This window comes from Salmo salar, chromosome ssa09 (genome assembly GCF_905237065.1).
Source record: "Salmo salar chromosome ssa09, Ssal_v3.1, whole genome shotgun sequence".
Classification (NCBI taxonomy): domain Eukaryota; kingdom Metazoa; phylum Chordata; class Actinopteri; order Salmoniformes; family Salmonidae; genus Salmo; species Salmo salar.
The window spans coordinates 78,316,114-78,344,018 of NC_059450.1; the positions used below are offsets into that span (position 1 = coordinate 78,316,114).

The window sequence follows — 27,905 nt, forward strand, 5'->3', positions numbered from 1 at the left end:
TGTCAGGCAGCTCTTGGTCTGAACTGTGACGGAGAGAAGCAGGCAAATGATTTGTCCATACGGGAGAAATGGACAAAATCGTTCTCATCTCCACCAGGAACAGTAGCTAAGCGAGTGTGTATGTTTGGCATGGCAGGGGTTTGGTCATTTGGCGTGCTCCAAGTGCATTGGAGCTCACAAAGTATTTGAACAACAGGATGGATGTCTCAGTCTTTGAAGAACTGAATTAATCAATACTTGGATGTGGACGCCATGGCAGTAGGTGCATGCTCCACATTGAGGTTTCTGTTTACCCTCAAAGATTTCAGACATGGATATTTTCTGGTCAACTGTCACCGCGGCGAGCTGTGGTGCATAGCATTATCATCATCATCATCAGATTGCAAAGAACTAGCGAGCTAACACAAGGATGGACATGCCCGACAAAAAGCAATCAAGTTAGCTAGTTGAAGAATTGTATAAAAGTAATCTGAAGGAGATCAATAGCAAACTCGTAATGTAAAACAAACATGAGTGACGTAATAGACAGCATGTCATGCCACACAGCCTTTTTTAGTGACAGGTCACATGGGTACAGTAAGGGTGTGGCGTGACTGTAAATAGCTTCGCTATTAAGCATATCAATCACATCGCGTGAAGGGGAAGGAGTTCCCATAGCTCGCTTGGCAACCCGCTACAAAAACGAAAGAGAACACCATCGTGTTTGAGTCTCACCTTTCCATAGAGTGGTGATATTAGTTTTTAGGCCAAACCGTTCAGACGCTAAAGATGTTTGTGAGAAGAGTGATTTTCAGGATGTCTCCTGGTCTGTAAACAGCGGAAGATGAGGAAGGCTGACAATCAGATGGATTTTGATGGGGACTTCATTATTTTAATTAGAATGATGCACAGGTGCTTTCCAGAGCCTCTCTTGACCAGGGTCTATAGGGCTCTATTAAAAAGTAGAGCACTATATAGGGAATAGGGTGACATTTGGGACGCACATTTACAGTGTAAAGACTCTATAGAGCTCATTGTGAACTGGTCAGTCTCAATAAAAAGAGGATTCACATTTAAATCACTAACAGACAACGCATGACACACAGTGGTGTTCCACTTGATTCAGGTCTCACTTTTATTATGCGAAATAGTTGTTTTTATATAAACATATAAGATCCATTAAATACAGCGTATCTGTACATTTGTTTTTGTACAGGCTTTTTTTCTGCAGTGATTAGCATATATAGATTAAATTACTATCTTGGCTTTAGAAGAGGAGGGTGGAGGGAGTCACCCAGGCTGGCTTGGCTTTAGAAGAGGAGGGTGGAGGGAGTCACCCAGGCTGGCTTGGCTTTAGAAGAGGAGGGTGGAGGGAGTCACCCAGGCTGGCTTGGCTTTAGAAGAGGAGGGTGGAGGGAGTCACCCAGGCTGGCTTGGCTTTAGAAGAGGAGGGTGGAGGGAGTCACCCAGGCTGGCTTGGCTTTAGAAGAGGAGGGTGGAGGGAGTCACCCAGGCTGGCTTGGCTTTAGAAGAGGAGGGTGGAGGGTATCACCCAGGCTGGCTTGGCTTTAGAAGAGGAGGGTGGAGGGAGTCACCCAGGCTGGCTTGGCTTTAGAAGAGGAGGGTGGAGGGAGTCACCCAGGCTGGCTTGGCTTTAGAAGAGGAGGGTGGAGGGAGTCACCCAGGCTGGCTTGGCTTTAGAAGAGGAGGGTGGAGGGAGTCACCCAGGCTGGCTTGGCTTTAGAAGAGGAGGGTGGAGGGAGTCACCCAGACTAGAGAAACAGTAGAGCAGTCATCCCACTTTAATGGCTCTTCCTCAGACTCTTAAAGTGGCCTTCAAAATAGATTTCCTCAACTAACTTCAGTTCAGGAACACAGGGTTCTTTCACAGTTAACAGATTCAGCGTAGTCAAGACAAAATGCGTGTTTGTTGGCATACACCACCTGACTTCCTGTCCAACAACCTGTTGAAACTCAAACATCCAAAAGGAAGGAGACACTAGGGAGCAAAGTAGTGTCTTTTTCACCTCCAGAGAGCTAGAAAAGAAGCTCCAGATCATATGGTACATTCCTGTCCTGTTCTTCTCCTACCTCCTGTGTTACAGTGCGGTGCACAGACATTAACAAAACTTAGTTGTGCTTCCCAAAGAAGTATTATTATTCCACATAAAACACAATGTGGAGCAAATGTGTTGAAGGAAGGTCCTCTTGCTTGGACACAGTCCGCATGCCTGCAGTCATCTAGAGATGAATGAGACATGCTTTTAAGACCCTAACTAGCCATGCCCCTTAATCAAAGCAGCCAGCGCTCTTCTTAGTCTCTTGAAATGAGGGTTCAATTAGAGGCAGGGAGAATTCTGAAATGCATGAAAGACTAAATTAACTATTATTTTTTGCCCTTTTTCTTCTTCAGGATAATTTTTTGTGGAAATTATTCGGTAACACATTTCTTTGGATTCCGCCGCGGACCTCTCTCGTTTTACCAAGTCGTGAGGTAAATAGAACTGAGCAACACAGACCATAACTCATAATGCACACCAAACCAACCAACCTTCCCAAATGACAGACCTCAGGAACAGAGATGAAGAAAAGGATTAAAAACAGGAAATACTACTAAAAACAAAGCAGAAATAAGAAAAAAAAAAACTAATTTGATAAAACTAAACAAAAGCTAAATGTTCTTTATAAACAAATCTAAGGGCACTTGTAGCGTCTAGCTTGAGGATGCTTCTCTAAAGCTGGTTTCTGTCAGCACCAGAGGTAGGATGTGAGAACACCAAACTCTCAAACACTGATAATCTTCCACAGCAGTAGAAATCTCTCCAAAACACAAACTGGGATTTCAAAACCTCCGAAAAATAACATCCCAGTGAGAACAGAATACTAAGCCCCGCACTTTCAAATTCTCCACCAAGCTAATGCACGCCGTTTTCTCTAGATGCAGATATCCAATTCATACAATAACATAGGCATACACACTACCCTGGGTGCTTTCACACATACACCGGCCCCCACACAATTCCAACATCACCTTTACTGAGAGGCAGTGCATGGAAAGATGTGAGGTCAACATAGCGTATCTATGAGTATGAATGGTAGCAACAGAGCAGAGCTCTAACTCCTCGAAGTTCAAGCAGCTGTCATTCCCCCACTGAGAGAAACAATCCCTAAACCATGGCTAAGAAGAGAACAAAGACACTGAGCAGCCTCTCTCTCCCGTCATGTAAGGTCAGCAAATACAAAAACAAGGCCACTCGAGACAGACACCCCAGTGCCAACTCCCTGGAGTGCCATAGGAAAGGCAGTCAAAGCACTAGTTCTCACTCAACACTGGGTGGGTGCAGAAGTCACAGCAGGAGCCTGGCAGGCAGGCACAAGGGGCGTTGGGCTGCACTACAGAGCCCCTCCCGCCGTCTCTCTCCCAAGACAGAAAGCACTAGATGTGGTCATCGTCCACAGGTTCACCCTGTACGTCACAGTAGTGGATGAAGACCACGACCACGCGCTGGAAGACGCCGTGCCGCGTCTGGCGCCGCTCAGAGATCTCCTCGCCAATGGTCTCCATGCAGATGTCAGCCGAGAGCTGGCCCTTCCTCCGCGGGGCGTAGATGGTAGCTGCAGGAGAGACACAGGAGAAGAGGGTTGACAATCACAGACTCAAATGGTGCTACCATTTTAGAGGAGTTATTCTAACTACATAAATGGCTCAAGACACAAAGACCACTGTACTACTCATAACAGAACTGTAAATTATCTAATAAATAGAGGACCTGTTTGCCAAAGAGAGTGGCCGCCGGACAAAGAGAGTGGCCGCCGGACAAAGAGAGTGGCTACCGGACAAAGAGAGTGGCTGCACCTTATGACTGACTGGCACAGACTCAGTGCTACCTATCCGGTAAGTACCAGACCGATCACAGAAGGCCCTGAAAAGATCTAAAACATTCATGTGAATGGCTCAACAGACAGATCACTGGGCTCATATAACACAACTACCAATGATTTTAGAAATAGGACAGCAGTTTGGCCTGGTGGAGATGTGGACATAGTGACGGTCACTCACTGCTCTCATCATCCTCAAAGTCGTAGCGTGCGTAACTGTTGGGGTCAGCTGTACGTAGGGTACGGAGCCAGGGCAAGTCTGTGATCATGGAGTAGGGGACTTCATCTACCACTCCTACAGACAGAGAGAGAGAGTAGATACATCAGAACAGGGCAGAGCAGCAGCTGCCACCAAAACACTAAGGGACAAGTGAAGGAACTATTGAGAAAAACGGATTAAATAATGTAGGAATAGCATCATGAAAACCTGAGGGGGACAATAAATGGAGCATGGAAAAACACTAAATCCCACTATGTAGCATAGTGACCCTAGGGGAGGACGTAGCATAGCGACCCTAGGGGAGGACGTAGCATTAGGGGAGGACGTAGCATAGCGACCCTAGGGGAGGACGTAGCATTAGGGGAGGACGTAGCATAGTGACCCTAGGGGAGGACGTAGCATTATGGGATGACGTAGCATTAGGGGAGGACGTAGCATAGTGACCCTAGGGGAGGACGTAGCATAGTGACCCTAGGGGAGAACGTAGCATAGTGACCCTAGGGGAGGACGTAGCATAGTGACCCTAGGGGAGGACGTAGCATTAGGGGAGGACGTAGCATTAGGGGAGGACGTAGCATAGCGACCCTAGGGGAGGACGTAGCATTAGGGGAGGACGTAGCATTAGGGGAGGACGTAGCATAGCGACCCTAGGGGAGGACGTAGCATTAGGGGAGAACATAGCATAGTGACCCTAGGGGAGGACGTAGCATTAGGGGAGGACGTAGCATAGCGACCCTAGGGGAGGACATAGCATTAGGGGAGGACGTAGCATTAGGGGAGGACGTAGCATAGCGACCCTAGGGGAGGACGTAGCATAGCGACCCTAGGGGAGGACGTAGCATTAGGGGAGGACGTAGCATAGTGACCCTAGGGGAGGACGTATCATAGTGACCCTAGGGGAGGACGTAGCATTAGGGGAGGACGTAGCATAGTGACCCTAGGGGAGGACGTAGCATAGTGACCCTAGGGGAGGACGTAGCATTAGGGGAGGACGTAGCATTAGGGGAGGACGTAGCATAGTGACCCTAGGGGAGGACGTAGCTTCGCTGTGAAGAGAACCAATCTCAGTCTCAGAGTGCTGAACGAGACTTCCTCCATCTCACCCTCCAAGGTGTAGATGTCTCGGCCCCAGGGGTAGTTGGGATACTTCTCCACATCCTCTTCCGTCCGCGTGGCTTCGGGGAAGAACTCATACTTAATGAGCTCCCTGTTGATTAAATGAAAGTGGTTGTTTAAGTCGGGTTTTTAGATAGAGGAAGGAAGGAACTGGACACTGGTTCTTGACCACCATGTCAACAGTACAGTACAATATGGCTGATTGAGGTCAGAAGGGACTCAACAGCACCACCCGCTGGCAGTAGTTATAATGACACCAGGGCTATGATAAAGAAAGCGATGTACTGTAAGAAACAGAAGGGCAGCAACACACCAAATATCAGGGGTTGGAACCCATTCAGGGAACAGAACAGAAAACTGTGAAAGAACACTTTTTTTAGAGGAACAGAACCAGATGAAAGAACGAAAGTGATCTATACTGTTCCGGAACCATTATTTTAAAAACATGGGAACCAGTTAATAACATTATTTTATGTTCTGGGTATTTCTTTCCAGTCCCACAAAAAAACAAAGTGGCTAGGTAAAGCACTCATGGTTTATTCCAGTGTCTGCCTGCCAGCTGAAAATCTTTGCCAGTTTGTGTGTGTAGGCTACCTGCCCCTCCCCTAAAGCCTGCATAGTCTACTGTAGCTAGTGACATTACAAATCTTATTGGTCACATGAACTTATTTAGCAGATGTTATTGCGGGTGTAGCAAAATGCTTGTGTTCCTAGCTCCAACGGTACAGTAATATCTAACACTACACAACAATACATACAAATCTAAAATGATGGAATTAAGAAATATATAAATATTAGGACAAGCAATGTCGGCGTGGCATTGACTAAAATACAGTAGAATAGAATACAGTATATGAGATGAGTAAAGCAGTATGTAAACATTATTAAAGTGACTAGTGTTCCATTATTAAAAGCGGCCAGTGATTCCATGTCTATAGGGCAACAGCCTCTACAGGCGTGATTCAGAAATTAGGGAGATAAAAAATCTATTAGAGAACAGTGGATTCACTTTTTCAATGCTAGTTAAGTATACTCCAGTTATGACACGTCTCATTGGATTTATTAATTACAAAAATATGTGTTTTTATTTTAATTCTGGTGCTGCTTTATAGCGCTAAATCTCCAGTTTGGTGGAGGAGGAATAATTGTCTAGAACTGTTTTTTCATGGTTCGGGCTCCGTAGTTCCAGTGAAGGGTAATCTAAACACTACAGCATACAATGACTGTCTAGACGATTCTGTGCTTCTAACTTTGTGGCAACAGTTTGGGAAGGCCCTTCCCTGTTTCAGCATGACAATGCCCCCCGTGCACAAAGCCAGGTCCATACAGAAATGGTTTGTCGAGATTGGTGTGCAAGAACTTGACTGGCCTGCACAGAACCCTGACCTCAATCCCATCGAACACCTTTGGGATGAATTGGAATGCGAACTGTGAGCCAGGCCTAATCGCCCAACCTCACTAAGGCTCGTGGCTGAATGGAAGCAAGTCCCCACAGCAATGTTCCAGCATCTAGTGGAAAGCCTTCCCAGAAGAATGGAGGTTGTTATAGAAGCAAAGGGGGGACCCACTCCATATTAATGACCCTGATTTTGGAATGAGATGTTCAACAAGCAGGTGTCCACATACCTTTGGTCATGTACTGTGTCTATTTAACAGAGAATCTTTCAGGTGATAGTAACATTACTAGATAGCAGTATGTCTTACTCACTGGCTGATGTTGGCGATGGTGTCCATCCAGCTGCGTACTCTGACCTTGTTCCTGACGTTGGGGGGGTTGCTGAACTCATGTATGATGGCGATGTGGTAGGGGTACGGCCCATGGAGCAGTTTCCTCTCCAGGGCCAGAGAGTCAATCTAGGACAGGGGACAAGGAGATGGTCAGAGTGAGACTAGGTTTACAAACCATATCATGCACAAAGGGGATAATGTGCTTTATGGAGAAAACCTTGTCACATTTCCTCTGCAAATCATATTTAATGTCCAGACAGACTGAATTGAGATTATACACATATTTGACCTAGGTTACAATCCAATTTTATTAGTTGGGAGCTATGGACTATACAAGGTTTCAGACGGAGTTCCAGGCAGTGGTCCTGACCTGCTGCATGGGGCGCATGTAGATGATAAGGTTCCTCTCAGGGGGCATGCGGAGGATCTGATCCAGGACCTGCTCCATGTCCAGCTTCTTACACTGTGCGTAGTCGAAACGGTTCACTATGGGAGCACTTTCCACCTTCAGATGCTTCAGCACTCCGCAGCGCGTGGCTAGAGGGACACAGCGGGGGACAGCAGAGGGTTAATGTCCATCCCGAATGGCACCCTACTCCCTATATAGAACACTACTTTTGACCAGGGCCCACATGCATCATAAATGGCCCCCTATTCTCTATATAGTACACTACTTTTCAAAAGTACGGTGCCATTTGGGACATAACCTTAGTATGAGAGAATGGCCCACTAATTCTGTTCCTTATCAAGCCCTGATTATACATAGAAGGGAAACGTACCGTGAACAAACATCATCTTGGGGCAGTCCTTCAGCACCAGGTCAGTGATGCCACAGTTAGTGAGGGTGATTCCCACCAGGTTTTTGGATTTCAGCGTCAGCACCTTCATGGCATAGGAAGGTATTGTGTCACAGGGCGCTGCAGTTAGAAGGAAGTTCATGTCCTTCATTTCAACATGAAGTTCTGTGCTGCTTTGCTCAGGGAAAAGGGTCCCCCCACGAAATGGCACCCTATTCCCTATGTAGTGGCAATTGGGACGCAGCCTGAGACTCATCCCAGTAGGTGGTGTCCCTTCCTGTACATGATCGTCCTCAGTGACCGGGTCGCTGGTGCTGGTGGACTTGTCTGCTGTGGGTTTCCTCTTCACCGCGACCCGAGGCTTGGACAGCTCTGCATGAGAAGAAACAACAGAAGCTCTATGAGGAACTCACATTTTCCACAGGCTTCCTCCTTCACTATTAAAGCCAGAGACACACTCAACTACCTGTGTTTCTTTGGCTTACAATATTGAATACAATTTGATGACATGGATTTCAACTGATGAATGTTACAAGTGTTCCATGCTCAGACAAAGAGCAATCTCTTATCCCCGGTCTTACGTGACTCAGACACCAGGGATACAGACAGTCTGCTGCGGGCGCGGGTGAAAGGTCTACTGGGGAAGCTGTCCCTTAACACCCTGGGCTGGGGCTCTGCTCCGTGGACCTCCCTGGAGCTCTGGCCCGACATCCTCTCACCACCATGCCCCTCAGCCATACCACTCGCCCTGGCTGGGCTCTCCTCAACAGGGTCCACGGACTCCAGCCCCTCTGCCCCTGCTCTCTCCCCCAGATCCTGCCTCCTCCTGACCCTCCAGAGGATGGGTGGTTGGGCCCACCTCGAGTCCTTTCCTCTGGGCCGGGGCGAGCCCTACTGCAGGTGCAGCGAGTCCTGACCATCCCCTCGTCTCCCAGCTCCCCTGCCGCAGGCTCCTTGGAGCTCTTGTCTTTGTCAGGGACCTCAGTTGCAGCCTTCATGTCAGCCTTGATCTGCTCACTGGTGACCTGGCAGCTTTTCTCACAGCTGGGCTCCCGTAGAGGCAACCCTCGCTGACGCAGGGGCGACTTCCCTTTACCTGGAACACACACAGCACAGAGACTAGCTGTGACAATGTAAATACAAGCCTTGGAAATCATTTTGAGTCTCATGGTAAGGATAGAAAATAGCTTTTCATCATCAACATTTTGGCTCTTATGGTCTCATATTCTACCAGAATTGTAAAATCCTCTTTTCAATGTGAGGAGTAAAGATTTGAGAGACTCACTACTAGGACTATGGCAGTCATGAAATATCGTCAGACGATTATTGTCATGCAAATGGATGCCGGTCTTATGGTAATTGACCATTAATTAACAAACATGTTTCGCATCTTAGCTGAATAAACTAGAAAAGGATATGAAGTGGCGATGTCGAGCGTAAAAGTGATCATTAGAAAAAAAGGTCTTCTACACTACATTTATTTGCCAAATTTAGTTGTGTATTACACAAACCTTAGAATGTCTAAGAAATCTAATATACATGGGCTGCATGCTGCCACTATCCTATTGACTATTTGAAAAGGGTAGCAGAAAAAGCTTGCGCCCTGTTCCTTGCCTCAGGCTGCACACCCTGTTCTCTCATCAAGTGATCATATATTGTCACCCATCAGACTATTCTCAATTTAAATCTTGTCTTATGTGGGAAATTTGTTCCGATTTAGAAATGGACAATTATCAAATGGGTAGGAACAGGGTCAGGGGGGGAAAAAAAGAGCTCATCCGTATGCACCGAGGCCGCTTTCCCGCAGTTTAAATCATGCCGGTTTTAAAGGTGAGCGCCTGTGAAATACATAGAGTAGCAGCTGGGATCCTCAACCATCACAACTCTGCTTTCACACAGGATTGCATATATAGAAATGTCTGTGCTTATAAGAACAGTTATTTCACGTCACGCATCAACCACTGTTTGAGGAGCATGCTGCCTCTTGCTGCACTACAGGTGATATTCCACCCAATCGCTGTATGCCATGGGCACTTCAACCCTGTCCTGCAGCTACCCAAAGCTTCATTTGGGAAACCAAGTGAAATCTGTTCGGGAACATCAATAGTAACATGTTTTCACAACAAAACATATTAAAACGGTTGACAGCCCCCATCTTTGCGCGCTGGAGAAAGGAATGAAGGAATGAAGGAAAGAGGAGAGATGGAAACGCATGGTGGTGAGATAAATTTACATTTAAGTCATTTAGCAGACGCTCTTATCCAGAGCGACTTACAAATGGGTGCATTCACCTTATGATATCCAGTGGAACAACCACTTTACAATAGTGCATCTAAATCTTTTAAGGGGGGGGGTTAGAAGGATTACTTTATCCTATCCCAGGTATTCCTTGAAGAGGTGGGGTTTCAGGTGTCTCCGGAAGGTGGTGATTGACTCCGCTGTCCTGGCGTCGTGAGGGAGCTTGTTCCACCATTGGGGTGCCAGAGCAGCGAACAGTTTTGACTGGGCTGAGCGGGAACTGTGCTTCCTCAGAGGTAGGGGGGCCAGTAGGCCAGAGGTGGATGAACGCAGTGCCCTTGTTTGGGTGTAGGGCCTGATCAGAGCCTGAAGGTATGAAGGTGCCGTTCCCTTCACAGCTCCGTAGGCAATCACCATGGTCTTGTAGCGGATGCGAGCTTCAACTGGAAGCCAGTGGAGAGAGCGGAGGAGCGGGGTGACGTGAGAGAACTTGGGAAGGTTGAACACCAGACGGGCTGCGGCGTTCTGGATGAGTTGTAGGGGTTTAATGGCACAGGCAGGGAGCCCAGCCAACAGCGAGTTGCAGTAATCCAGACGGGAGATGACAAGTGCCTGGATTAGGACCTGCGCCGCTTCCTGTGTGAGGCAGGGTCGTACTCTGCGAATGTTGTAGAGCATGAACCTACAGGATCGGGTCACCGCCTTGATGTTAGTGGAGAACGACAGGGTGTTGTCCAGGATCACGCCAAGGTTCTTAGCACTCTGGGGAGGAGGACACAAGGGAGTTGTCAACCGTGATGGCGAGATCATGGAACGGGCAGTCCTTCCCCGGGAGGAAGAGCAGCTCTGTCTTGCCGAGGTTCAGCTTGAGGTGGTGATCCGTCATCCACACTGATATGTCTGACAGAGATGCGATTCGCCGCCTGGTTAAATGACCTTTTTAGATACAGAGTGTCAGCCTATTATGAAAACAAAAAATGCCCTATTACTGGGTTATTCAAAATCAGAATCACTATAATATACAGCGCCTTCGGAAAGTATTCAGAACCCTTGACTTTTTTTTTTTTCACACACACACACACACACACACACACACACACACACACACGTTACAGCCTTATTCTAAAATGGATTAAATAAATAAAAAAATTATCCTCAGCAATCTAGACAATACCCCACAATGACAATGTGAAAACAGGTTATTAGAAATGTTTGCTAATGTATTAAAATGAAAAAGCAGAAATACCTTATTTACATAAGTATTCAGACCCTTTGCTATGTGACTTGAAGTTGAGCTCAGGTGCATCCTGTTTGCATTGATCATCCTTGAGATGTTTCTACAACTTGGAGTCCACCTGTGGTAAATTCAATTGATTGGACATAATTAGGAAAGGCAAACACCTGTCTATATAAAAAGGTCCCACAGTTGATAGTATATGTCGGAGCAAAAACCAAGCCATGAGGTCGAAGGAATTGTCCGTAGAGCTCAGAGACAGGATTGTGTCGAGGCACAGATCTGGGGAAGGGTACAAAAGAAATGTCTGCATCATTGAAGAACACAGTGACCTCCATCATTCTTAAATGGAAGACTCTTCCTAGAGCTGGCCACCCAGCCAAGCTGAGAAATCAGGAGAGAAGGGCCTTGGTCAGGAAGGTGACCAAGAACCCGATGGTCACTGACAGAGCTCTAGAGTTCTTCTGTGGAGATGGGAGAACCTTCCGGAAGGACAACCATCTCTGTAGCACTCCACCAATCAGGCCTTTGTGGTAGTGGCCAGACGGAAGCCAATCCTCAGGAAAAGGCACATGACAGCCCGATTGGAGGATTCTCAGACCATGAGAAACAAGATTCTCTGGTCTGATGAAACCAAGATTGAACGCTTTGGCCTGAATGCCAAGCGTCACATCTGGTGGAAACCTGGCACCATCCCTACGGTGAAGCATGGTGGTGGCAGCATCATGCTGTGGGGATGTTTTTCAGCGGCAGGGACTGGCAGACTAGTCAGGATCAGGGAAAGATGAATGGAGCAAAGTAGAGAGAGATCCTTGATGAAGTCCTGAGAGCTCTGGAGCAGGTTCTCAGACTGGGGCGAAGGTTCACCTTCCAACAGGACAATGACCCTAAGCACACAGCCAAGACAACGCAGGAGTGGCTTCGGGACAAGTCTCTGAATGTCCTTGAGTGGCCCAGCCAGAGCCCGAACTTGAACCCGATCGTACATCTCTGGAGAGACGTGAAGATAGCTTTGCAGTAACGCTCCCAATCACACCTGACAGAGCTTGAGAGCATCTGCAGAGAAGAATGGGAGAAACTCCCCACATACAGATGTGCCAAGCTTGTAGCGTCATACCCAAGAAGACAAGGCTGTAATCGCTGCCAAAGGTGCTTCAACAAAGTACTGAGTAAAGGGTCTGAATACTTATGTAAATGTCATATTTCAGTTTTTGCTTTGATTATGGGGTATTGTGTGTAGATTTGAGGGGAAAAAAACGATTTAATAAATGTTAGAACAAGGCTGTAACGTAACAATGTGGAAAAAGTAAAGGGGTCTGAATACATTCCAAAGGCACTGTAGAATTGTAGGCTAACACTGTAATCCACCCTACACAATCAATGAACCAACAGCATTGCCTATGCCTGCCTATATGTTCTCTCCCACATTCATGGATAGAACGTTTGGCGCGTAGCATTAGGTAACCATTCCATCCAGTATGCATAATAATATAGTCCACACAAAGGTGATTACTAGAATTTGTTTAATGTTGGAGTATAGGCTACACCAATTATGTACCAAAGACATCTTAAATCTGTATTTTTTTAAATGTTTTTCTGCCGTGAGTAATATGCGGTAGGCCATGTATTGTATAACGGCACAATCATTATTTTAATTCAGGCTCATATACAGTACAAGCACCAGACAGTCTATTACGTACACCACCCCATTCCTGAAAATGGTTTGCTCCTACAGACAGTGAGTCACGTAGCCGTGGCTTGCTATATAAAGCAGACAGGCATCGAGGAATTCAGTTACTATTCGATGAAATGTTAGAACGGGCAAAACGAGTGACCTAAGCGACTGAGCGTGGCATTATCGTCGATGCCAGTATCTCAGAAACGGCCGCCCTCCTGGGCTTTTCACGTACGGGTGTCTAGGGTTTCCAGAGAATGGTGTGAAACAAAAAACATCTAGTCAGTGGCAGTCCTGTAGGCGAAAACTGCTCGTTGATGAGAGAGGTCGAAGGACAATAGCAAAAATCATGCAAGCTAACAGGCAGGCCACAAACAGAAAAAGGCGCAGTACAACACTGGTATGCAGAACGGCATCTCGGAAAGCTCCAACTCGTCGGTCCTTGTCACGGATGGGCTTTTGCAGCAGACGACCACACTCCTATCGGCTAAAAACAAGAAGAAGTGGTCCCAGTGGGCACGAGATCATCAACACTGGACAATTGAGTGAAAAACATCACCTGGTCTGACGAATCCCTGTTCCTGTTGAGTCATGCTGATGGCAGTCAGGATTTTGTAAAAGCAGCACGAGTCCATGGACCCATTCTACCTGGTACAGGCTGGTGGCCGTGGTGTACAGGCTGGTGGCCGCGGTGTACAGGCTGGTGGCCGCGGTGTACAGGCTGGTGGCCGCGGTGTTCAGGCTGGTGGCCGCGGTGTGCAGGCTGGTGGCCAGGCTGGTGGCCGCGGTGTGCAGGCTGGTGGCCGCGGTGTGCAGGCTGGTGGCCGCGGTGTGCAGGCTGGTGGCCGCGGTGTTCAGGCTGGTGGCCGCGGTGTTCAGGCTGGTGGCCGCGGTGTTCAGGCTGGTGGCCGCGGTGTTCAGGCTGGTGGCCGCGGTGTTCAGGCTGGTGGCCATGGTGTTCAGGCTGGTGGCCCTGGTATACAGGCTGGTGGCCGTGGTATACAGGCTGGTGGCCGTGGTGTACAGGCTGGTGGCCGTGGTATACAGGCTGGTGGCCGTGGTATACAGGCTGGTGGCCGTGGTGTACAGGCTGGTGGCCGTGGTATACAAGCTGGTGGCCGTGGTGTACAGGCTGGTGGCCGTGGTGTACAGGCTGGTGGCCGTGGTGTACAGGCTGGTGGACGGTGGTATACAGGCTGGTGGCCGTGGTGTACAGGCTGGTGGCCGTGGTGTACCGGTGTGGGGAATGTTTTCCTTGCACACGTTAGGTCTCTTGATACCAATTCAGCAACTAATGTCTCCAACACCTTATAGAATCTATTCCCTGAAGAATTCAGGCTATTACGGCGGTAAAGGGGAGCAGAGCCGGTACTAGTTGGGTATACCTAATAAATTGGCCGGTCCGTGTATAGGCCTACGCATATGTATAAGCTTTAGTATGAGTATGAGTGTTTTACATGAAATATCTTAAATGCTTTGAATTAATCACTATCATCTCAGAAAAGCGCTGTCCATTTCCTTGTTTGGCTTTAAAACAACATCCACAACAACAATGTTTTCCCCTCAGTTTCAACCTACTGTTGAACTTCTCTCTTCAAATCAATCATCACACCGAGGTCGAAAAATGTAGCCTAACGGTGAGTTTTAAAAGCATGACACTGTTTTGGCAAGTGTTGGATGTGATTTTCGATTGCATTGATGTCAGAGCGGTTAGAGGGCCAATAGAGCACGGTGTACCAGGCCATTAGTAACATGATGGTCATTAGCGAGTTGGGTAGGCCTACTACCAACGCATGTCCAGAGTGCATAAGAGATTACCATGACCCAACGGTCACGTAGGATTTTACTGCGGTCATGACCGCCGGTTTGCCGGTAATACGGTCTCCGCAAAAGCTATACTCACTACTGTGTGTGGCTGTCTCCTCAGCAGTGGCAGTCTTGCCAGTGGGCTGTGGTGGTTCAGGAGGATAGCTGGTGTGTTGCTGGGGCCAGTCAGGAGCCTGGTGTCTGGCAGGGCCCTCCTCATCCTCACTGTCCGAGTCAGACACATTACCACTGAAGGCTTCTTCACCACAAACTGAACACCACTGGGACCTACAGGGGGGAGAGACGGAGAGAGAGAGAGAGAGAGAGGATAGAAAGTGAGTCAGAGGAGCGAGAGAGAATAGTGAGAGAAATAAAAATGACAAACGTCCCTTTTCTGTTATGGATTTAGTTCTGTCCAGACCTGCTTGTTCCTTGTCAGGCTGAGGGTTGGCAGGCTGACTGGGACCAGGACCAGGTGGTACTTCCTCCTCGGCAGGCCAGACCTGGCCCACCACCTCAGCCTCAATGTTCTCCTCCAGCACCATCACATTCACCTCAGGAAGCTCTGCAGCAGAGGACCAGTAGTATTAAGGCCATGAGTTTGTAGCAATAGTAGCAATGTTGTAGGAATGTTATAATTAAGCAATAAGGCCCAAGGGGGTGTGGTATATGGCCAATATACCACGGCTAAGAGTTGTTCTTATGCGCAACGCAGAGTGCCTGGATACAGACCTTATCCGTTGTATATCGGCCATATACTACAAACCCCTAAAGTGCCTTATTGCTAATATAAACTGGTTACCACCGTAATTAGAGCAGTAGAAATAAATGTTTTGTCATACCCGTGGTATACGGTATGATATACCATGGCTTTCAGCCAATAAGCATTCAGGGCTCAAACCACCCAGTTTATAATGTCATGTAGTAAAGTAACATTGTGAGCAGCAGCGTACCATCGGCCCTGTGTTGTGGCTGAGGCATGGCAGCAGCACCACCCTCCTCCTCGTTGTCATTGTTGTGCGGTGGGATGTTGGGTGCGTTGTTGTTGTGCGAGTTCTGGTTGCTGACCAGAGCTGAGGAGACACTTATCCCAGTGCCAGCACTCAGACCCACACAGGCACAGCCCTGAGGGAGAAACAGAGGTAACTCAGAGACAACGGCTCAGAACAGGGAACATTATGACCTAGAAGGTGTTAACTATATAGACCAGCCTGTATTAAGCACTTCATATTCAGTCTTCCAAGGTGGTTAATATCATTAATACTGGTCCTGTATGGCTCAGTTGGTAGAGCATGTTGCTTGCAATGCGGGTTTGATTCCTGGGAGCCACACATACCTGAAATGTATGCATGCATTAGTAAGTTGCTTTGGATAAAAGCATCTGCTAAATGACATTATTATACACTATATATCCAAAAGTATGTGGAAACCCTTTCAAATGAGTGGATTTGGCTATTTCAGCCACACACGTTGCTGACAGGTGTATACATTTAGCACACAGCCATTCTATCTCCATAGGAAAACATTGTCAGTGAAATAGTCTTACTGAAGAGCTCAATGACTTTCAACTAGAGGTTGACTGATTAAAAATCGGCATTGGCCGATTAATTAGGGCCGATTTCAAGTTTTCATAACAAATCGGTAATCGGCATTTTGGGACGCCGATTATGGCGTAATCCACAAGGAGACTGCATGGCAGGTTGACCACCTGTTACGCGAGTGCAGCAAGGAACCAAGGTAAGTTGCTAGCTAGCATTAAACTTATCTTATATAAAAAAAACTATCAATCTTAACATAATCACTGGTTAACTACACATGGTTGATGATATTACTAGTTTAACTAGCTTGTCCTGCGTGCGTTGCATATAATCAATGCGGTGCCTGTTAATTTATCATTGAATCACAGCCTACTTCAACTTCGCCAAACAGGTGATGATTTAACAAAGCGCATTCGCGAAAAAAGCACAGTCGTTGCACCAATGTACCTAACCATAAACATCAATCCTTTCTTAAAATCAATACAAAAGTACATTTTTTTTAAACCTGCATATTTAGTTAAAATAAATTCATGTTAGCAGGCAATATTAACTAGGGAAATTGTGTCACTTCTCTTGCGTTCAGTGTAAGCAGAGTCAGGGTATATGCAGCAGTTTGGGCCGCCTGGGTCGTTGCAAACTGTGTGAAGACCATTTTACATAATTATAACACAACATTGAAGGTTGTGCAATGTAACAGCAATATTTAGACTTATGGTTGCCACCCGTTTGATAAAATACGGAACGGTTCCGTATTTCACTGAAAGAATAAACGTTTTGTTTTCGAAATTATAGTTTCCGGATTTGACCATATTAATGACCTAAGGCTCGTATTTCTGTGTGTTTATTATAATTAAGTCTATGATTTGAAATTTGATAGAGCTGTCTGACTGAGCGGTAGGCAGCAGCAGGCTCGTTAGCATTCATTCAAACCGCACTTTCCTGCGTTTGCCAGCAGCTCTTCGCTGTGCTTCAAGCATTGCGCTGTATACGACTTCAAGCCTATCAACTCCCAAGATTAGGCTGGCAATACTATAGTGCCTATAAGAACATCCAATAGCCAAAGGTATATGAAATACAAATGGTATTGAGAGAAATAGTCCTATAATAACTATACTGCTCAAAAAAATTAAGGGAACACTTAAACAACACATCCTAGATCTGAATGAAATAAATAATCTTCCTAAATACTTTTTTCTTTACATAGTTGAATGTGCTGACAACAAAATCACACAAAAATAATCAATGGAAATCCAATTGATCAACCCATGGAGGTCTGGATTTGGAGTCACACTCAAAATTAAAGTGGAAAACCACACTACAGGCTGATCCAACTTTGATGTAATGACCTTAAAACAAGTAAAAATGAGGCTCAGTAGTGTGTGTGTGGCCTCCATGTGCCTGTATGACCTCCCTACAACGCCTGGGCATGCTCCTGATGAGGTGGCGGATGGTCTCCTGAGGGATCTCCTCCCAGACCTGGACTAAAGCATCCGCCAACTCCTGGACAGTCTGTGGTGCAACGTGGCGTTGGTGGATGGAACGAGACATGATGTCCCAGATGTGCTCAATTGGATTCAGGTCTGGGGAACGGGCGGGCCAGTCCATAGCATCAATGCCTTTTTTGATTCTGTGCTTCTAACTTTGTGGAAACAGTTTGGGAAGGCCCTTTCCTGTTTCAGCATGACAATGCCCCTGTGCACAAAGCGAGGTCCATACAGAAATGGGTTTGTCGAGATCGGTGTGGAAGAACTTGACTGGCCTGCAGAGCCCTGACTTCAATCCCATCGAACACCTTTGGGATGAATTGGAACGCTGACTGCGAGCCGGGACTAATCGCCAAATATCAGTGCCCGACCTCACTAATTCTCGTGGCTGAATGGAAGCAAGTCCCAGCAGAAATGTTCCAACATCTAGTGGAAAGACTTCCCAGAAGAGTGGAGGTCAGTATAAAATAAATGGGGGCAACCAACTCCATATTAATGCTCATGATTTTGGAAGGAGATGTTTGACGAGCAGGTGTCCACATACTTTTGGTCATGTGATGTACCCTACCGTTCAAAAGTTTGGGGTCACTTAGAAATGTCCTTGTTTTTTTAAAGACAGACGTGTGTCAAAATAACATCAAATTGATCAGAAATACAGTGTAGACATTGTTAATGTTGTAAATGACTATTGCAGCCGCAAAATACCAGTCTCAACGTCAACAATAAAAAGGCGACTCCGGGATGCTGGCCCTCCAGGCAGAGTTGCAAAGAAAAAGCCATATCTCAGACTGTCCAATAAAAATAAAAGATTAAGATGGGCAAAAGAACACAGACACCGGACAGAGGAACTCTGCCAAGAAGGCCAGCATCCTGGAGACACTTCTTCACTGCTGATGTTGAGACTGGTGTTTTGCGGGTACTATTTAATGAAGCTGTCAGTTGAGGACTTGTGAGGCATTTGTTTCTCAAACTAGACACTGTAATGTACTTGTCCTCTTGCTCAGTTGTGCAGCGGGGCCTCCCACTCCTCTTTCTATTCTGGTTAGAGCCAGTTTGCGCTGTTCTGTGAAGGGAGTAGTACACAGCGTTGTACGAGATCTTCAGTTTCTCACATGAAATAGCCTTCATTTCTCAGAACAAGAATAGACTGACGTGTTTCAGAAGAAAGTCTTTGTTTCTGGCCATTTTGAGCCTGTAATCGAACCCACAAATGCTGATACTACAGATACTCAACTAGTCAAAAAGGCCCGTTTTATTGCTTCTTTAATCAGAACAACAGTTTTCAGCTGTGCTACCATAATTGCAAAAGGGTTTTCGAATGATCAATTAGCCTTTCAAAATGATAAACTTGGATTAGCTAACACAAAGTGCCATTGGAACACAGAGTGATGGTTGCTGATAATGGGCCTCTGTACGTCCATGTAGATATTCCATAAAAAAATCTGCCGTTTCCAGCTACAATAGTCATTTACAACATCAACAATGTCTACACAGATCAATTTGATGTTACTTTGATGTTATTTAAAAAAAATTGCTTTTCTTTCAAAAACAAGGACATTTCTAAGTGACCCCAAACTTTTGAACGGTAGTGTATATCTCTGAAAATCTGGTCCAGGGAGATGAACTCCAGGCTGGCCAGTAGACTAACCTTGGGTGGTTCTCTGAACATCTGGTCCAGGGAGATGAACTCCAGGCTGGGCAGTAGACTAACCTTGGGTGGTTCTCTGAACATCTGGTCTAGGGAGATGAACTCCAGGCTGGGAAGCAGCTCAATGAACTGGCTGAACGACTCCAGCTTGATGGCATGGCAACGCACCAGAGTCAGGTCCACCAGGCAACTCCACCATGAGTGGTCTGATGACAACACACAAACACTCAGCTACCTCAGTGTCCACTAAGCTCTCAATGTTTATGAACCAGCCCTAGTTACTGAAGTTAAACTACACATTATCTGTTACATCAAACATACTGTTTTAGGCAAAAAGTCGTAAAAAAAAGTCCTAAAAAGCACAAAACAGATGATTTGGTCCATTACCTGTAATCCAGTTATGTGGGTTATGGAGGTGGGGGCAGTTGCATATGACCAGGTACTTGATGGAGAACACCTCATTGACAGCCTTCATCCCAATGTCTGTGATGACCCCTGGGTTCTCAATGACATCAGCCAGGCCATACTTCACTAGCTCAGAGTGACTCATTTTACCTGATCAGGAGAACACATCAATCAATATGTGATAGTATAATCATTGACAACTGTTTAAGGTGACACTATTTTGGAGCATCGTACTCCTTACATATATTTGTTACTTTATTCAGACAGTTTCAGCAAGTAGATAATGGGATACACTTGAAGGGGTTTCTTTAAAGATAAATCCAATCATGCCCGAACTGTGCGAGGTATTAGGGAGTTGTAGTTTCCAACAGACATAGTTTAGAGCAGAAAACACGATAATTAACTACAATGACCATAATCCATTGTGCGGCTACTTGTCCAGTCTGTGTTTTTAAACGCCTGCTACGCTAGAGACAGAAGAATGCACGATCAAGAGGGGATACATAGAGCAGTTGCTTTGCGAGGTCTCTCTACTTGAAAATACATGATCCAAGTGATCGATAGTTCGTATTCAGCAGTCATAAATGTATGTCTTGTTTACATTGAAGAACTAATTAAATAGTGATTTTGCCAGACAGCAGCTCTATAGAGATGATTACTTTATTATTTCATTCCAAGTTATCAAATAAAACTAATGTAATATACATAACTGAAATATTTTATTAAAGTGGAAAACCAGCAGTAGAAACAAAAGTGATTCCCCACCCGTTTTGGTAAACAGCTGAGGGACAGAAAAATGTAACCTCTCAGTCATAGAGCTATGGATGCAAGGTCTGACCATCCATGGTCTCAAAATGATAGTTTTAACCATGTTTTGAGGCGATATACTGTAGTGTTTGTTTACATTTACCTTGTTTACAAACATTGGAATAAAACAAGCTTATATTTCGGGTTCTGATGAGGTACGACTGTTGAACTAAGCTCACGAGGCATTTATAAATGATATGCTTCAAGAATCAATGGGTACATATCATTCATTTATAAGTCAAAAAATGAAAGTAGCAACTACTGATTGCCTCTAAAGTGAAGTGATGTGAATAACTGTTGGTTTATTGGTGATAAGCAGTCATGGGCAGTCACTACCCTCACAGGACTTTAATTCATTGTTTTATTCTGTGTTGTTCCAGCATTCAACCCACATAATGCATAGTGCATTTAATGTTTTAAAAAAAGATAGAAACCTAAATCGTGATATATATTTTTGATCAAATCGAAACTGACCTCATAAAGCACTAATTGCTCAGCACTAGTAACTATACAGCATAACATCTTAGACCTTGACTGACTCACACTGCAATTGGAACTCATCAACGTATCCAAGGTGCAAAGTCTCAAACTCAAACCTCACGCAATCTAGAGGAAAACCCAAAGCACTCGCTAAATCTCCCCATTCATCATGTTTATCTATTGAATGATCTTAAACAGTGAGTTGTTACCTGCGTGCAGCAGTAATGATGAGGTAGCCCAGGTCAACTTCAAATGCATTCTTACAGGCACCAAATACAATAGTGTGCAAATTGCAAAATCCCCCTGGGGCACAATAGGTAGGAGTAAATGCAGAGGGTGATTGAAACACACAAACTGTACTAAATTGAATATCATTAAGATGGTCCCTCAGCTTACCTGACTTCCAGCTGTCCTCCACCACGTGCTGGATGAGCCCCCCCAGGAAGGCTACTCTGACCAACTCCAGCTGCTCCAGGTTGCGGGCAGAGGCCAGGCCTGTCACCAGGGGAACGTACTTCAGGGAGTTGGTGGGGCCCGCGCAGTTCCTCATCACAAAGGTCTGTAGGCTGACACACAGGGGATAGGGGATAGTGAGCTTGTTTTCGGGGGGAATGGGAAACGCCCCGTTGCGGAACTTCCCCAGGATGTGGACCTGAGGCATGTAGTGCCAGATCACCTCCACCAGCTCCAGATGAGACGTCTCCACTCCCTGCAGACAGACAAAGACATCTTAGCGTACACGGACAGACAAAGACATCTTAGCGTACACAACATCTCTACTAGGCATACAGTATCAAAGAGCTGGTATAACTCAAAATGTATCACATCATTATAAAAGATCTTTATGCAAAACTATCTAAATGGCTTTCAAGATCACCTCAACATGAATGTTTTCTGAATTGAACATAACAGTCACAGGCCTTAACCCAAATGGCACCCTATTCCCTATATATAGTGCACTGCTTTCAACCAGAGCCCTATGGACCCTTGTCAAAAGTAGTGCAGTACACATGAGCCCCAGACTCACCAGCAGATTGGGACAGGCCTGAAGAGCCTCCAGTACTCCTGGGATGCTGAAAGCATGGTATCCCCGGACCCTGCGGCACTCCAGGTAGCGGGGGTGCAGCCCATACAGCTGCTCCAGGTCTGGCATCTTCTTCAGCAGCATGAGGAAACTGGGGTCCGTGAATCCTGCTCCATTAAACCAGGCCAGAACAGTTACAGAGGATTAACTACAGAGTGCAGTCTGTGTAGGTTCCCTATCACAGAGTACGTACATATTACCTGCAATCTTAACTGCTTTAATCTTTCATTTGTGTTTGACAGCCAAAAAAATTGACCATTCAAAAAAATAACTATTAACTATTCTGCATAGGATCAACATCATAATCAATCCCCTGTAGCGTCACTCAAAGCATACCATGTACCTCTCTGCCTACCTGAGGGAATGTACTCCCACCAGCGGCTGGCACACAGGTCCACCACCTTCACCCCCAGCAGGTACTGTGTTACCGCTTCTCGGAGCTTCCGAGACAGGCACTCCATACACATGACGTCCTGCATAGGTAGATACCTGCATGGACGAGGAAAGTCCTTGAACTGAAATTGGTCCCTAACGCAGGTAAAACTAAGTATATGTTATTTTCCAAAAAGCTTTTTAAGCTTAGTTCAACAGTTCCTGATGATTTATGGATGGTGCCTACATTGATCATGTGCCCGCTTAAACACATCTGGGTGTCTTTCAGAAAGCATATTGATGAGTTAGTTAAGTCAATCATTAAAATGGAATTCCTTTAGGGGAATAGGGCATGCCTTCCACAGGGGGTGGGTGGCACTTTAATTGGGGAGGACGGGCTCGTGGTAATGACTGAAGTGGAATAGTATCAAACACAAACACAAGGTTTCATGCCATTCCATTCACTCTGTTATGGCCATTATTATGAGCTGTCCTCCCCTCAGCAGCCTCCACTGATGCATTTCATTAAACAGAACAAAACAAATGATTCAGTCAACATTCATCCCAGTTATAGACTATGGGGATATCGTCTATATGAATGAAGCTGCCACTGTATTGAAGCCATTGGACACAGTTTATCATAGTTTATCATCACACTACGTTTAATCACGGGCGACAGGTTCAGTACACATCACTGCATTCTGTATCAGAAAATCGTCTGGCCCTCTCTGAAGTTCCATAGATCGATGCATTGCACTATTTTTGTTTATAAAGCCCTCTTACACAAACTTCCGCCATACCTTACTTCATTGTTAACCTACAGACGTAGCAGAAACCAGACCCGGTCTCAGGGACGGCTAACTCTGGAGATCCCTTCCATCTCCACTGAGTTAGGTAAATCTGCTTTTTTTAATTACTTGTGGAATAAGCTTCAAAACTCTTAAATGTGATGTTTTGGTGCCTCTAGGGCAATTCAGGCAGCTGAATGACCGTCTTACTGAGGTGTTTGTTTTCGATCTCCGTTTTGTTTTTCGTGGTGCATTGTAGTGTTTTGTAGTGAATTTTGACTTCAATACCAGGTTTAGTATCACGATACTCGATACCATCACAATACCACGTCAAAAAAAATGCATATTAGCCAAAGTCACAGAATGGCACTTGATCCAGGGAGATAAACTCAGCTACTGCTAAGTTCAATATCATTACATTATAAAAAAATTGTCAACATTTTTCAGAGACAACCATGCATGCATTAACTAATAAATTATACATTTTTTTTAAATTTTTTTTACCAATTTAACTACATAACGGTAATAATTGAATGGTAATCTATTGATAAACTTGGTAAATCAAGATGTAGCCTAGGCCTATTCACAAGACAGGTGAATGCATATTCAATAGGAGAGTATGCATGCATTGAGTTATTAAGCTTGTTTTGGCTGATTTCAGATGTCAATCTGCTACCCTTCCATTTGGGACTTATTTTATTGTACTGATCAACATAATTTTCATAGAAGTAGCTTATTTTATTTTTTATCGTTTGCCGTCTCTAACCAGTAATGAGGTCATTTGAGGCAAGAGAGGGGCGGTCCGTCAGAACCCCACACACACAGTTCGCTGAGGCAATAGATAATCTCTCACCTCTCTCCCAAAGTTTATGTGAATTAATACAGTTTTGGTGGCAATCGCCTTAGAAATCAGCATATTTTGCATTATGGTTTGCATATTATCACAAACTAAGTATTAGGGTAGTGAAATTATGTTCGCTTCAGCTGTAAACTATTTTTCCATTTTCCATTTGTCATTTAGCAGACGCTCTTATCCAGAGCGACTTACAGTAGTGAATACATACATTTCATGCATTTTTTTGTTGTTGTTGTAATGGCCCCCCGTGGGAATCAAACCCACAACCCTGGCGTTGCACACACACCATGCTGGCGTTGCAAACACCATGCTCTACCAACTGAGCCACAGGGAAGGCCCGAGAAGAATCAAGCAAGCAAACTAGCAAGGAAAGATAGCTTCCAAAGCTGGAAGATACCGGAATCTTCTTTCAATGTAACGTGTTCTAGCCTGTATGGACATAGCAAACAGTAAATAACAGTTTCAACATTTCTATAAACCATGTTGCATTATTCAAGTGTGTTAACTCCTGTGCAGCAGTATGAGTGGGGAGCTAATATGATGCTGCCCAGACTCCCAGTGCAGGCTAAGTGGAGCAGGCACGGTGTGCTCACTCTATAAGGGGCACGTCGGCTGCGCTGATAGACTTGATCCGTGACACACATTTGACAAGTATCGAAAGTTTCCCACCGTTTTTCATGATCTAGCATAAAAAAAAGTACTTAAGTTTCAGTATACCGTGCAACACTAATGTATTGATATGTATATTTTTGTAATTACAGGGATCCTATGAAACAGAGACCTTGGTCTCAGCATGACTGTCAAAATAAAGATTAAATAGAAAATACATTTTAAAAAGGGAAGAAATATTCACAGCTACCCTATCATCTCAGAACAATGAGCCAGATATTTCACCGGATGTATAAACGTGAGGCATCCGGCTACCGGTTCAACTCACTACCAAATATGGTGATGAGAAGAAGCCTGATTGATGGCAGTGGGAGAAGATGGAGCGAGACAGATTTTGGCTGACATTCTGCAAATTCTCTCACGATTAAACATTTAATCTCCATACAGTTCACTGTTTCCAAAACTAGAAACTGTAACAGAGTGGAATGTGTTTTGTAAACTTTAGCCTTTGCCAAAATGTAAAAAAATGTCATTGCTTAGCGGTGCAAGGGCAAATTGAGTTATTGCACACATGCGCTTCACAGAGTAGGCGTTCCCTAATGGAAATATGCAAATAAATGCTAAAACGCACCAATAGAATCTCCCTAGCTCATGCTTGGCTCTGCCCACCTCCTTGCTTATTCTGCCCACTATGATTAATTTGCTCCCATTGAAAACGACAGGCTCTGGTCTATCTAGGATTAGCTATAAAAAAATCTTTGCTACCACGGTCATTGTGGTGAAATTGAAACTTGTAACATCTGGGGTCTTCCTGCATGGGGGTGGTGGATGGGTTCTTCCTGTGGCATACATCTACATTATTTTAAACATGCAGTGGCGACCACGATGTATCGGCGGTGCTGCACCGCTACTAAATGCATATAGGGGAAACACTGTATAGGGAGCCATTTGGGGGACATGTCAATTGAATTCTGCTCTTTGACTTTCACTGACCGGAATATGTGGCAGAGGACCTCATGGGAGAGCTCATTGATGTAGTCCTTGGGCTCATCCAGTCTGTACGGGTTGGCAACTCGCGTCTTTGTGGACTTGCGCCTCGGGCCCATCATGTCCAGGGCAGTGAAATATTCCCCCAGAGAAAGCAACACACTCACTCGGACCCTGTTATTCAGGCATGCACACACACACACTAACGGATTACCATTCTGCAAGAAAAGAAAAACAACATGACAAAGGTTGTTTTTCACTCTGGGATAAAGAGGGAGCATTTTGTGGACCAAAAGTGAGAGACTCAATTCACCAAGCATTTCTTGAACAAAAAAATGTTGACAGACTTTAGGGACCAGTGCTTGACAAGCGGTTTGTCAAGAATTGACTTCTAGCAACTAACATGGTCATATGTCAAACGCTAACTACAAAGCTAGCCTACATGCAATAAGCTTTTCACTTAGCTAGTTAACGTTACTCTACATGCTACCTATTGAGGACTCATTATTGTAACGTTATATTCAGATAGTAGTCACTGCAGAAATACAACTAGCCCATCAGTAGCTGAACGGCTGCTGAACATACCAATTAACGCAACAATAGCTAGCTAGCCAATGCTAACCTAGTAAACTACAGTACTGTGCTCATTAAAGGTCCTGCATAAGCTGGAAGCAACAAAAAAAAGCCACCAGCGCGCCCTATTTAATGACACGGCATTTTAAAACAAATACAAATCTAAATCTATAAGCAAACTAAAGTGAGACAATGGACATGAATAACACAAAGTAATTAACGTCGTCAGCAGCAGCGGGCCACCACAAAAAAACTTAATAATGACTAGCTATTACTAAGTTAGCGTTGTAGCATTCACATTTCAGGCTAGTGGCAATTCATGAAGAGAGGGGTGAGGTACATTCAATTATTTCTAAATTCAATACAGGTTAGCTCGTCTGCTGGCTTGCAAGCTAATTGACTCTTACTTGAAGCTTCTAATCGCTCCCTATAGATGCACTCAGACAGCTGGCTAGAAAGTCAGTAACATCCCCACCTGACACCCGTGGAAGTAACTTAAAGCCGTTTGTGGCAGTGGCAAGGTCTGAAACACAGTTTTAGTTATCCGGTGGTTCTATCTGAACCAACCCTTGTCTAAGGGCTTGAACCGGGCCCCTCTGTCTCCAAGAGATCCGATAAACATAGAATATGAAAGATGAATTCGGACCTCGATATCTGAGTTCAAAGATTGTCTCCTATATTGACAAGATAGTCAAGTGACAACTATAACAGCGGAAATACATGTCCTCAAAGATGGAAGGCAGTTTTCTTATTTCTTCTTCAATGCCTGATCGCTTCCAACTCATAGGAATCGCCACCCAGTTGACTACTTTAAAATGGTGGAAGCCCTCAATGGCAATGTCCATGCTATAACAGGTTATATAAATGTTCAGTCCTCTATCTATCTCTATGACAGGCACAACTCAGATATAAAGTCATATTTTTCAAAGTTGTCGAAATGCCACGTGACGCACTTATCATTGCATTCGTAAACACTTAGTTATTAGGAAACTTCTATTAGATCAAATAAGCCTCGCATAGAAAATGAGCAATTACATGTTTTGTTATTAACCAAATTTGACACTCTCGTTGACCTCCATACAAACAAATCCTAATTTTGTGGGATTTTATTTTCTTGGGCGAAGTAAAACCTCTCGCTTCGCCTCTCCCTCTCTGGCTCAGATCATGGCTCATGCTCAGAAACGTACTTCCGCCAAACGCACGCTCCGCCCTTATTATCTCCATGCTGGCATAAATCGTCGTCCACAGACGCTGAGACGCGATAGTAGCGTTCGTAACCAAGTGGAGGTGGGAATTTTCCGTTTGTAAAGACGTAAATACCAGTTGGACGCATTCAAGTGCTTTGAACTCGTTGAAACGCTAATTGGCTAATGGCCAACAAGCTGTGTAAACCATAAACTAAAAGTACAGCTATCATGCTTGTGAACAAATTATAGTGTTCAAACACAATATTAATAGATTACTTTTTATAAATAATGTTTTGATGCATTTCACTGCCGAAAAGGCTGGTATCGGGGAAATTATTTTAGTATGTCACGTCAGAAGTCAGCATGTGGGAGCTCAGAACGATAGATGAGTTCCCACTAGTAATTAGCAGTTGGA

At 45.1% G+C, this 27,905-nt stretch overlaps 1 protein-coding gene across 1 annotated transcript; it reads right to left on the minus strand.

The window, feature by feature from the left end:
- Positions 1 to 1,085: 1,085 nt before the first annotated feature.
- On the minus strand, positions 1,086 to 27,298 carry LOC106611957 (F-box only protein 38). The gene is given in 19 exon segments (XM_045724981.1): positions 1,086 to 3,594; positions 4,040 to 4,153; positions 5,182 to 5,285; positions 6,903 to 7,048; positions 7,293 to 7,459; positions 7,702 to 8,091; positions 8,301 to 8,608; positions 8,724 to 8,815; positions 14,770 to 14,960; positions 15,094 to 15,237; positions 15,626 to 15,797; positions 19,406 to 19,548; positions 19,730 to 19,897; positions 21,098 to 21,337; positions 21,431 to 21,743; positions 22,062 to 22,225; positions 22,474 to 22,607; positions 25,737 to 25,948; positions 26,779 to 27,298. Coding segments are annotated over 18 exon segments (3,285 nt in total). The 5' UTR covers positions 25,853 to 25,948; positions 26,779 to 27,298; the 3' UTR covers positions 1,086 to 3,415.
- Between the last annotated feature and the right edge of the window lie 607 nt (positions 27,299 to 27,905).